This window comes from Hetaerina americana, unplaced genomic scaffold (assembly GCF_022747635.1).
Source record: "Hetaerina americana unplaced genomic scaffold, ioHetAmer1.1.p SCAF_2, whole genome shotgun sequence".
In the NCBI taxonomy this organism is placed as follows: Eukaryota; Metazoa; Arthropoda; class Insecta; order Odonata; family Calopterygidae; genus Hetaerina; species Hetaerina americana.
In genome coordinates this window covers 54,293,357-54,306,333 of record NW_027286763.1, presented here as the reverse complement: position 1 = coordinate 54,306,333, position 12,977 = coordinate 54,293,357, and the positions used below count along the sequence as shown (strand labels likewise).

The 12,977-nt window shown below is 36.8% G+C and overlaps 1 protein-coding gene across 1 annotated transcript; it reads right to left on the bottom strand.

Moving 5' to 3' along the window:
* Nucleotides 1–1,189: 1,189 nt before the first annotated feature.
* On the bottom strand, nucleotides 1,190–11,305 carry rept (RuvB-like helicase 2 rept). Its single transcript, XM_071584678.1, has 11 exons — nucleotides 11,262–11,305; nucleotides 9,864–9,977; nucleotides 9,651–9,771; nucleotides 9,331–9,481; nucleotides 8,838–9,000; nucleotides 8,404–8,632; nucleotides 7,052–7,164; nucleotides 5,650–5,870; nucleotides 5,402–5,540; nucleotides 1,475–1,577; nucleotides 1,190–1,346 (listed from the first exon to the last, which is right to left on the bottom strand). The coding sequence occupies exons 1-11, from the start codon at nucleotides 11,265–11,267 to the stop codon at nucleotides 1,315–1,317; spliced, it is 1,392 nt and encodes a 463-aa protein (XP_071440779.1). The 5' UTR covers nucleotides 11,268–11,305; the 3' UTR covers nucleotides 1,190–1,314.
* Between the last annotated feature and the right edge of the window lie 1,672 nt (nucleotides 11,306–12,977).

Below are 12,977 nucleotides of genomic sequence, written 5' to 3'. Positions count from 1 at the left end.
ACTATATTTTCTTTTAAAATCATCACTTAAAAAGATGAGAAGGTAACCTTAAATAGTTACAGCTCAAGTGCTAGTTGAATTGGAATTAAAAATAATATGCTATAAATAATTCTTTAATATCTAAAAATAAAAAATTTCAACATAGCCCAACCAGGGCAACACCAAAATTCATAAGAAAGGACTGGAGAGACATGGAAAAATGAAGAACAAGCTCAAGCATAGAGGATCAAGTGTCTGGTAATAAACTAAACAAGTTTAATATTCAGTTGTAGCACTGTTGACTTAATGCATAGTTATTTTTAATTTATGAGCCCTCTTACACTATGCACTCTCTGAATAGATTCGTACCAGGTATACAGAAGTAAGCCCAAAGTTCAGGGGTAAAAACATGGTGCTTGATAGGACAATTCTTATGAGAAAATACTCGCTCAATTTATGGAATTATGTAAGACAGCAATAAAAAAACAAGTGCTTTCACAGCTGCTAGGCATTAATTTTTATAAATGCCTATCAATATTAATAGATAAGTTATTAAAAAAAACCATAAACACAGTAATCAACCCGAAGGTCGGTTTAGTATGGGATGGTAGAGATCACCCAGTACTAAGCCCAATATGGCGTGTGAAAATTCACACATCAGGGTAAGAGGGCCAGTTCCTTTCCCTGTGCCGGTTATGGTTTCCCAGGAAGATCTGGTACCCGAAAAATCACTTTAGCTTGAAATAAGTTATTACTACCATTAATTATATTTTTAGCGCAAATTATAAAATGCCTTTCTCAAACAATTTTAACATATATCCAGAAACCATTTAGAAATCGAAAAAATTCCAAACTAAACTGGAAATTTTTTATAGTAGTTTTCTAACAAAAAAGTTACAAAGAGGGTATGAACCATTGGCTTTTGAGTTATTAAGGTGATGATCCTTTAGCCAACACTGATTTATTATTAAGCTCATTACCAATATTTTGGGGTCAACTAGGTGACCATCCACCAGGATGTGAGCTTAACTACGGAGAAGACAAGTAAGTATGTAGTTGCATTAACTTGTAGAAAATATATCATTCAAACCAAATAAATTGAGACAATTCTATCAGTCGTATGTCCAGAACTATGCTGTCCCTTGAAGCCTTCAACAGAAATGATATTTAAGCTGTTTTATAGAAATAATTACTAGGGTTTGAGAATTAAGAAAGCTTTATTTATAAAAGAACAAAACATTGGATTATGAGAATCATGACTTTGGAATGATTGTTACACTGTTTTAAACACTACATTCCTGAATCATTACGTAAACTTCACAAAGGACTTCCAGGTCAACTGGTAGACACTTCCATCTTTGAATCTTCTGCAAAAGAGATATGTCATGAGTGAAAAGCCATATTATGCCAAAACATTAGGATTTAATTTTAAGTATGATATAGAGAAAAAACAGCACAGCATTATCAAAATCAGCTAGCAAATTGGCAAGCTTACCTTCGTTGAACATAAACTCATTTTGGTATTCTTTCAGAAACTGAGTTGACCGGTGCTCATCCAAAAACAGGGAATATACCTTTTTGATTTCCTCTATAGTAACCTATGAAGAACACAACACCAAGTTAAAAGTATTCAAAGGGTTCCACCAAGTTTTGCTCAAAATGATGTCCAACCAGTGCTAAATTCCTTTTTCATCAGATCATTCGACTTGATAACTTTTACGTATGTTATATTTTGAGTAAAACTTCAGGGAAAACTATGAATCTCAAATATACACCACCAAGATTGACTAAACTAGATAACAGCCAAGTGTAAAAACATTTTCGACATAAGTCTTAATTTTTTTCATGTCACATAATATGGATGTAGAATAAACATCTCAAATAGAAATGCTTGATTAATATTCGTTCGCAGGTTTCCGCGGCGATGAGTAGGTGATTTCCACATTTTTCGGGCTGCGTCCGCGTATGTCGTGTAAATCCACAACAGTTTCGCCAGCTATCCTGCTGGCGTCCTCAGGTCAAGGATAAAAAGAAGCTTGTTGTCCCGTCTTATATAGAGAAACATTGAACATTACTCACTTGAACATTGAAAACAGTGAACATTACTCACCTCTACGGGGAGGCGATTCACAGGAAGATAAGGAGATTCGAGAAGCTTAGAACGAGGAAGGGGCGACTTTTGACATCGTTGGCGTTCCTTCAACGATGCAGAGATACAGATACGATTCCTACCTGCGTAGAAGTCAAACACCACCTGAACACACCCAAGGCTAAGAAGATCCTCCGCCGCTGCAGCGAAGACCTTCTGAGAGAGAGAATTCACGATAAACGCAGGAACCTCGACCGCTTCTCCGAAGAATTGTACTATATTCATTTGGAGCTGGCTGCCACCCTACAAGCTGACGATTGGGACACAACCGAGCGGATTACGTACGACTCTTCCCGAGCCAGTCTAATGACGACGCGGGAAAAGCAAGACAATAAATTCAACAAACTTCATTGTAAGAAGCATTCACTGACCTCGATTAATGGGGCTGATAATGGCCAATCGGTTGTGAACCTGACGGACCTTCATTTAGATGAAGCCGCCCTCGCAGTCTTATCTAAGGGTCTGAACTTCGCTTTGACCCCAAGGACGATACCACTTGAGAAGATCATCGCGGAGGTAGAGTCATCGATCCGGAGACTTCCGAAGGCGGCCGCCGACGAAATCCGAGAAGATGTCGCACGTATCCTCCATGGCGCAAAACCACCAAGATCAAACACCACAGGCAAAGAAAGGAGAGCACTGAAGGAGCTAAGGGACAACGAGAGTATAATCATTTTACCAGCTGACAAAGGCAACGCAACAGTCCTGATAAACAGAGAGGATTACGAAGGGAAAATATCGCTCATCCTCAGCAGTCCGACTTATAGGAAATTGAAAAGCGATCCGACTGCAAAGACGGAGAGAAGCACAAGGGCTATCATTAAACGATCGCTTATTCCAAAAGAAGAGCAACGACGCCTGCTTCCGACTGCACCGAAACCACCGAGACTGTACGGCCTGCCCAAAATTCAAAAGAAGGATGTACCTCTCCGACCGATTGTGAGCCAGATTGACGCTCCGACTTACCGACTCGCCAAGTACTTGGCGCGGTCTCTGCAGGACCAAGTCGGACAGACACCCAGCTTCGTAAAAAACTCGACGCATTTCATTGACATAATAAGAAACATCACCATCCACGACAACGATCTCATGGTCAGCTTCGACGTTGAATCGCTTTTCACCAGCGTCCCTATCGAGGAATCGCTGAATATCATCAAGGAACTCACCTCCCGCGGAATCCCTAAGGACTTTCCAGGATTGGTGGAGCATTGCCTCCGCAATTCCTTCTTCCTATGGAATGGTGACCATTACGAGCAGACGGAAGGAGCTGCGATGGGCTCACCCCTCTCCCCGGTTGTGGCCAACCTCTATATGGAGAGCTTCGAAAAGAAAGCACTGGAATCCTGCGACAAGCGGCCCTCACTGTGGCTAAGATATGTCGACGACACTTTTGTCATTTGGTCACACGGAGAGGGAGAATTAAAAAAGTTCCTGAAACATCTGAACTCACAGCATCAAGCCATCCACTTTACTATGGAGGTGGAAAAGGATCATCAACTGCCCTTCTTGGACGTCATGGTGAAGAGAAATAAAGGGAATGGGAGGCTTGGACACAGAGTATACAGGAAGCCTACTCACACCGACTGCTACCTTAATGCTGCATCGCACCACCATCCCAGTCAGAAGACCTCACTGGTAGACACACTTGTCAACCGAGCATATAAAATATGTGACTCCGATTCTATTGCCAACGAGAAGAAACACTTGACAAATGCCCTGCAAAGGAATGGATACAGCGCTCATATGATCCAAAAAAGGGCCGAGAAGGAAGAAAAGAAGAGACAAACCACCGCTGTTCCTGACAGGGAGGAAGACTCCAGACCACGACCGAAGGCTTACGTCACCATCCCCTTCATCGCAGGGACTTCGGAAAGAATCGCGAGGGCTTTAAGGAAGCATGATGTGGTGACCAGATTCAACTGCGTCACCAAGATAGCTGACACCCTACCCGGACCCAAGGATGAAATTTCACCGTTAATATCAGAAGGCGTGTACCAAGTGTCATGCTCCTGTGGCAAATGGTACATCGGTGAAACATGTAGAGCGCTGAAAACACGTATGAGTGAACACCAGAGGGCAACCAAGGCCAAACAGTTTAGAGCATCGGCCATCGCTGAGCACGCCTGGAGTGAACCCGGACACTCTATTCTGTTCGACAACGCTAAAATAATAGCGAAAGAAGAAAAATACTTCCAGAGAATAATCAGAGAGGCCATTGAAATCGTTAAAAGGCCAGAAAATTTTAACAGAGAGGATGGATATCCACTCCACAGTGCGTGGAAAAGAATTATTCCGCGCAAATATGAGGACGTTCCCTGATTGGCCAAGAAATTTCCCGGTATTGGCGCCGGATTTTCTCTATATAAGACGGGACAACAAGCTTCTTTTTATCCTTGACCTGAGGACGCCAGCAGGATAGCTGGCGAAACTGTTGTGGATTTAAACGACATACGCGGCTGCAGCCCGAAAAATGTGGAAATCACATGCTTGATTAATACTTTTCTCTGTACTCATACCATGAAATTTTTATACTTTTTCAATTGTAGCAACACCAAAAGTCATAATCAATCACTTATATGACTGGCAGAGCTTGTACGTGGAAAGAATGTACCTTTCCCTGAGTGGCTTATGGATTCCCTGAAAGATATGGTCCCTATCAGTACCACAGGACTGATTATCAATATCAAAAGTTTATGATTTGCCGCAAAATCTATTTCCAATTTGTCATGCTTACTTTGTCTTTGTTGACAATTATTTCACAATGAGTTTTGCTAAATATTTCTTGGCCCAAATTTACATGCCCTATATTTTAGGAGACATGCACAGTAGAGTTTCATTTATTTTATGCAATTTTTTATTTTACATGACCAGAAAGTATGTACGTATTTAACTAATGTCACATTGCTATGCCTGCAATAATTTTATTGAATGATACTGCTGAGTCCCTCTTCCACAACATTTTGAATGATTTTTTTCGGCATGGATGCATTATCATTTACATTAATTAATACAGGAAAAATTGCTTCACTAAATGAGTGTTTCACATTATGAGGAAGATCCCAGGAACGAATTAAGCTAGTTGTTTGAGGTTTCACGGTATTGCCTAACTGAAATTACCCAGTATTTGTAATTTTCCCCAAATCAATATTTCTATAGCTCTGTCAAATCGAGAGACATGCCAACACATCAAAGTTTTTCTGCACTGGATTTTGTCAAATGAGATGCTGAATGTTTCATTTTTACTCATATTTTTATATGAAAAATGTCACTTACCTCCGTCTTCTTTCTTTTGCGTGCAACTAATCCTGATGTGGTTATTAGCTGAATTGCATACCGTAGTGATGTCTCTAAGGCTATTCTTGTGAGTACAATCATAGCATCATCAGACATCTCCACATCTTCTTCTTCGCATCTGAAAAATTCAATTTTGCAATAGACTTAGTGTTATAATCATTATTCATCAAAGAATACTCCTACAATAATACTTTTGATTGGTGATGAATCATATTAAAATAAATTACCGTATTTTTAGAATTTCCTTAAGCTCCTTATCCTTGTAAGGAGAGGTACTAATTATTATCATCCGATCAAGCAAGTCGATGGGAATTCCATGAGGCGAGCGATAGTTAGTGCCACGGATCCTGGTAATTCCTCGATTAGTTGCCATTATGACAACAGGTGCCATCTCATCCTCAAGGGCTCGATTCAGATAAGAGAAGCATTCAATGTCTAACATATGAACCTATATTAAAGAAGCACCATTAATAGATTAAATATATGTACATGTTATCAACATAAAATTATTTATCAGCCTGTCACAGTACATGAACTCAGATTAAGTTAACAACAATAAAAGTCGCTAGAGACATATCTAAACTACAATTGAATTCAGAGTTACATTACAGAATATTAAAAAAATGAGCTTTTATTATTTTCGTCTTCTGAAATACAAGTGGGGGTATTTGATTGGCAGAAATAGGAATGAACACAGAGAAATGGGAGCATAATAATGGAATTTTTATGAGATGCCAAATCACAGCAAATTACAGGTATTAATACTATCAACTCACATTTATGGCACATGTATACATGTACCACATACCATGTATATCAGAAAATGAATTATTAAGAGCCCTGGGAAAAATTTAAGAAATGCAATGCATTTTGCAGAAGGCTGACGATATGAAATAATATTTCTTTAAGACATAAAGGGTTTTTAAGAAACGGATTTCCTAAGGTAATTTTCCATTTTTGGTTTTCAATTGATGGAATTTGTTACGCTCTCATGACTGGAAAGCCATATTAATGGAAAGAACAGAGCTTCTCAAGGCCTCTTTTTAGACTGACTCTATTAACTAAAATATAATTTCCTTAAGCCATAAAGGGTTTAAGAAATTATTGTCCTCAGACTCTTTATGGATTAAGGAAATATTATTCAATATAGCCAGTCGAAATAGAGCCCATAAGAAGCTCAATTTGTTCTTTCCATTTCTCCATTTTGCAGGAGACCAACTTGGTATTTCAGAAGAGATAAAATGTCTATTAAAATAAATGCAAAATACATATGAATAATGATGATGAATAATATAAAAATAAATATTAGTAATTCCACACAGAAAATTAACTTTGATGGGATTTTCCTTTCATAAAATAATGGTTGACCGAGAGACAAAATTATCTTTCATCCAATTTTTGGAAATCATTCACCTTGTTTGTTACCAAAAGCAATGGTTAATACACCAATCATGCAGAAACTTGGTGTGTTCCTTGAAGAGATACAACTAACTGAAAATAACTTCAATATGCACCACTGGAGTCATCTTTCTGACATCTTGCATCAACTTTTCAAACCACCCTTATTTTTAGTGCACACATCTACCATGACTAAGGATACCATGATAAGAGTTGAATTAGTAAACTCACCTCATCTATGAAGAGAACACCAGGTACAATTTCTGCCTTGCCTTCCTCTCTCCACTCAGCTACTTTGGTATTTATTTGTTCACGTACTTCTGGCTTTATTTCTCCAGTGTCACCTACAATGCATTTGATAAAATGTTTCATCATTAAGCTCTACAATATAATAGCACCTTAATTTTTCACCCACAAGGGCATTTGCTGGAGAGGTTAGGTACCAACCATGACAGGGAGAGGTGGAAGTCTAAAATGCATATTTCCTTCACTTATTAGCTACAATATTTTCTGACCTCACTTTACAAATGTAGGTAAGCTTCTTCACGATTAAACTACTAAGGTTATCTTTCTGCATGCGATCAGATGCAGTAGATAAACCCAAATACGTACATATTTTGCATAATCAAAAACAATCATCTTAAAATGGTGTGCAACCACACATTTTAATTTCTAAATGACTAAGTTCTTGTCTTTAAATTTTGTCATCATCACAGTTTGATGTGTTTAGCTTTTGATTTAAATGCATTACTGATGCCATCAGGAATACCAGAAAATATTTGTATGAATTTGAAGTTAAGCCATTCACTAACACATTTAGTTTGTGGTCTGACAAGGTTTTGAATCCAGTTTTTATTCTTAGCTTTTCCCTCATTCCCTGATGCTGCATTCTCTTTGCACAGCAATTTTCTATTTGGCCCTCAATTAAAAATGTAACTGAAATTCAAAAATAAGACATATTTATCTGCTTATCACCTGATTTTATAACTCATAACTTAATAAATTAGCTCCAAGCTTTAAAAAAATAATTTCCATTAAGACTAAATACATAACGAAAATTATTTTTCAAGACTCCAAATTTGATTTCCTAAAAGTCTCCAACTTTTTAACCTTTCTTTAATGCATCAACTCATGTGTATGACTTTTTAAAACAATTTTTAACGATTATTTCAAATAGCGGAATACCTAATTCAGGTCCTCAGTTAAGTGAAATACATCCAAAATAAATGAAGTGGGAGTAAATTTTGAAAACATTAACATCAAGGACAAATCAATAATTCTAGGCTTAGTTGCTATAGCAATTTCAAGAGGGGTATTATGGACATCCTGTTGGTCCATTAATTGATGGGGCATGATTTGAAAAGTTATAAATGGAAGAATTTCATGCATGTCTAATATTTGTAAATGCATATGAACTATTACCCCATCAAAAATATTAATTTTTTGTCAATCAATTCAACACATGTGAGATGAACATGATTGGCACACAGTAAAAATGGCTCTGATTACATTAGATTTAATGTATAAAATGTATCAAATCCAAAATTTAATCATTCAAAATTAAGCCTTTCTCAATATCTTACCAGAAAAGAGAGCCAGGAATCCATGAGTGCGGCTATTGATCACATCTACTTCATGCAGTGTGACAGTATGGACGACTTCCTTCCGCTTCTGTAACTCACCCTCTGGGCACTGCACAAAGCGCAACTGAGCACCAGTGGCATCATAGTCACGGGCTCGAGTGAATGAGCGACCTAGTCTACTAACTTTTCCAGTTGCTTTGTCAATGGTGACCACATCCCCAGCTTGAACCTAAGGACAGAACATCAGTCTTATTGGAACTCAAGATGAAAATTCAAAATCATACATATAATATCATATACACTGAAATTAGATCAAATTTAGAACAAAAATTATTAAAATACATTTTCACTGTAATGAAACAAAAATTTGCAGTGATAAATCAACTCATCCTCCAAAACTTGACATCAATTATACATTCTGTAACATGACAAACCTTTTCCTTCATCAGAGATTCAATCATCTTGTTACCAAGATCATAGATGGTTTCCATTTCTGTAGTCTTGAGAGTGAGTTTTCCAACTTTAGCACCCACTCCAGTTGCAGGTCTATCCACCTGCACTTCCACCACTTCTCCTTCAATAATTTCAGTCTCCTCCCTAAACAGAAAAAAATATTAAAAAAAGAAACGGAAGGAAATAAAACATAAAAGATGAATGGCCCTTTTAATGTGAAAATTAAAGAATTTATTCCTTATTTCCAAGAACTTCATACAGCCTTAGAATTCTATCCCTACCCCACAAAAGGTTTCATTGGAATTATTGACAAGTTTACGACAATTACCATTTCAATGAGCAAAGATGGGATTAGAGGTGTTCACCAAGTTTCATCAATTTATACTGTATTTTTGTACAAATAAAAAAGCATTAAGTGAAAAAATATCACCATTTTATTCCAGAACCTTGGGAATTAAATTAAATTGTTCTTACTTGATCCGGACACCAATGGATTTTCGTATTGCTTGAGTAAGAGCTTCAGTTTTACTCATTTCTAGACTGTAAATTTCTGAACCAGCCATGCTGGTAAAAGGCGTATCTTGACCAAGTGCTTGAGCTAAGCCCATTGCAATAGCTGTTTTACCTATATTGATGAGCAAAATAAACATCTAATTAATTACATTATCATCACCTAATCCAATGTACAGGAATCAAATTCAAAGATGTTTCCTGATAATGGAGAATTTACAATATTACAAATGAATATTTCTGCATTCATAGAACCTCGCATATATACAAATATGAAATTTTACCAGTTCCTGGTTGTCCAGCTAGTAGAATAGACCTTCCAGCAATTTTTCCTTCCTTGATCATTTCAAGCACAACTCCAGCAGCCCTTCGAGCTGTGAGCTGGCCAACCATACCTTGGGAAACCTAACCACAAAAAAGTAATTACAATAAATACATAAAAAATTGAATGCATGCATTCCTAAATGGTTTTACATATCGACACAATCAGAACTTACATTTCTTGGCTCAAGGCAGTCATCTAAGCCAAGCCCTCGAATATGTGAATGGGCACCAATTCGTTCTATTCGAGTTATATCACGAACTTCCTGTACTTTAGCTACTGCACTGGCCTGAAACAGCAAGGAGAGATAATTATTAGAAGCACAACTTGTGTGATTATAAAGATGCTATTAAAGTTGAAGAATTGACATGGTCAGATTAGATGGGTTGAGGATTAGACTGTAATGTAAAAAGTTCAAATAAAACCTTAACTTTTGGGTAACTAAGAATTTAACATGGAAACAATACTGTTTTATTTTGAGCTTAATTTGTTACAATCATAGTCACAACTAACTAACTAATATTAGTCCAGTCGAGTTAAAAGATGATTCCTAATTGAATGAATAACCCTGTGGCAATTATCTTATTAGCAACGAAGTTATCTGAAAAGCAACTGTGAGTCTCTATTTTTGTAAAATATTTTGAATAGATGAAAGGGTTCTATATGCACATCCCAAGTTTTTTATGCTGCAGGTTACATTTAAGGGTTTGGTGGATCATGACTTGTCAATACATACTTCTGGTGTCACTTGATATGCATTCTGTTCACTAGTTTCCCTCCCAAGGAAGTGATAGACATTGCAGAAACCTTCCTTTTCAAAAGTCTGTGCCTAATCCCATCATTTGTGAACTATTTCAACTTCCAAAGACTTGCATGTCACAAAGGTACGTTTTGTTAACAGGTGTAATGGTGAATGTCGGCTTCCCTTCCCAGATTAATAAAATCATACTTTTAAACACAATGCAAATAGTCAGAACTCCACCCAAACCGTTTCTCATAAAAACCACTTTTGCTGCAATGCCCCCAGTGATATTCCGGTTGGGCCGAACAAGTTTTCTTATTTCAACTCCCATTCAGTACGGACTCAAGGGTTTCTTCTCACAGCCTTATTGGATATAATTACACTACTGATTGCACGATAAAAGAAAATGGTGTCATCGCTAAATTATGTGCCAAAACTATACACCCTGTCATTATTTGTGGGGACTATTTAAAAAGAGAAATCTTTATTCCATTTTCCGAGTTAGACGGTGAATTGAGGTAATCATAATATAAATAAAATACCATAATTTTACTCAGATTTTCCTAAAAAACTTATAAAAAGCAGAAATATCAATTTTAAAGTCTATCTCCCCATTAAAAACGAAAATTATGAATTAAAAAAGTAACTTTCTGAAGGGCCAAAAGTTGAATCACTATATGAGGAATAAGGATAGGAAATAAGTGGCGATAGACTTTGTTAGCCTAATTGTTAACGCCTACCCATAAGTTACTTCGGCAAAAGTATTCTAATTAACATATGTGAAGCTGATGCAACATGGAAAATATATAGCAATTAAAGACTAGCCCTTACCGCCATTCTCGTTTAGAGACCACGCTTGTTGACGCTATGGTTACCTTGTTTATTTTCACGGCCGGCGTACCTCAAATGTTCGAAACCTCCAGAAACTTTTAGGAGGCGGGAGAAATAAGGCTTTGAGAAGTTACTTTGCATATTACTGTTCTTCTAACGTTTGGTCTTTGCTTAATGTTCCATTTAATATTTGAAAATAAATGAAGAGATAACCCGAAGAAGAGTTTTAATGAAAAACTGCTTTATGACTTTTAACAACATCGTTCTTCCCTTCGTTCTACCCTTATCATTGTAGCTAGTGGGAGTGGGTACCACGGGAAGTTAATGGAATTGGGTTAGTCTTGGTATATGTTTCCGGAGAGGTTTTTGTGTCTAAAATATTTTACGTATATTTCAAGTGATTTTTCGAGGATAAATTAATTTTTCGTAATAATTATGTGCAATTCCTCGGTATTGATTGTTATGGTCGAATATTTGATTCGTATGCTTCTGCCTGTAATGAGTCCCGAGGCATGTTTAGGATTTCATTTTTATCTAGTAATTGTAATCAAGAAACTCAGGACTTGATGTGTCTTGGGTTTGCTTTTAGATAACAAGAATGATGCGAATATTCATGATAGCCTGTTGGCAAAAGTAAATTGTTAATTTTAATTTGAGCACGAGTGATGACGATTGTCTCTACGAATGATTAAGGGTAAATTTTCTGGGGTAAACGGTTAAAATCAAACGTGTAATTACAGGAGTTCACTGTCGTCTTTTGAATTATGCGTCAGTTTCGACAAATTAACATGCGCTTGCGTTCACGGCGTTGCTAAGCAACCGTTCATTTGAAAGGAATTCCATTTTCAACAGATATCGCGCGAAGTCTATTTCCGAGCACTTACTGTTAGGTCTTTTGAGTGTCAAGAAAGATTTCTGTTTCACTATTTTTGACGGAATGGATAAAAATCCATTGGAACTTAGTGTTAACACAGTTGAGGCGAACAATGCTTGCGTCGAAAGGGTGGAATTTCAAGTGAACAGTTGTGACGAAATTGGTGATCAGTCTGATGCTCAAGCTTTCTTAGAAATGAGAGTTGCAGAATTATGGAAGAAGCTAGAGGTATCAAAATAGTTTGAAGAGGATTAAATATGCGTGCAATAGATTAATCACTGAGCCTTTTCTTGCAGGAGACAAACGACAACTTAAATTCATGCGATACTATGCTGGAAACATACTGTAAAGCTGTGTCAGAGAAATTGACTCAAAAGACCTGCTCACATTGCCACAGAGAGTATTTTTCAAATCAGAGCGGTGAAAATCATTCAAAAATTGTATGAAGCTTGGTTATGCAGAGATATATTTTAACATAAGATACTGCTTTGCTGGCCAGCTTTAATTTTCTATGCACCTTTTCCCTGAAGGTAGCATCCAAATTTGAATGGCCACCTACTACTTTAATAGAAGAGATAACTAAAATATTTCAAAATGTACAAATTTATATCTATTCAATGGAAAATAACGACATCCCAGAGAGCAATGAAATGGAAATACAACCTGATAGTAAACAGGTATCTATCTACCTTTTTCTTTTTTCAATAAAGTTGATATTTTGTTTAAAATAATCCTTTTAGTGTTTTGTTAGAGGTTGAAAATGGATCTCATCCTTTTTTAAAACTAGGATCCTTTAAATTCAAATTAAAGTCAATGCAAATTCCTTTTCAAGATGTTTTAGC

What these genes read in the sequence shown, in the direction of transcription:
- rept (XM_071584678.1), bottom strand. An exon ending in AGCTGGACAACCAGGAACTG is followed by an intron (nt 9,482 to 9,650) that starts GTAAAATTTCAT and finishes TCATCAATATAG; the next exon opens with GTAAAACAGCTATTGCAATG. An exon ending in AAGGAAATTCTAAAAATACG is followed by an intron (nt 5,541 to 5,649) that starts GTAATTTATTTT and finishes TGAATTTTTCAG; the next exon opens with ATGCGAAGAAGAAGATGTGG.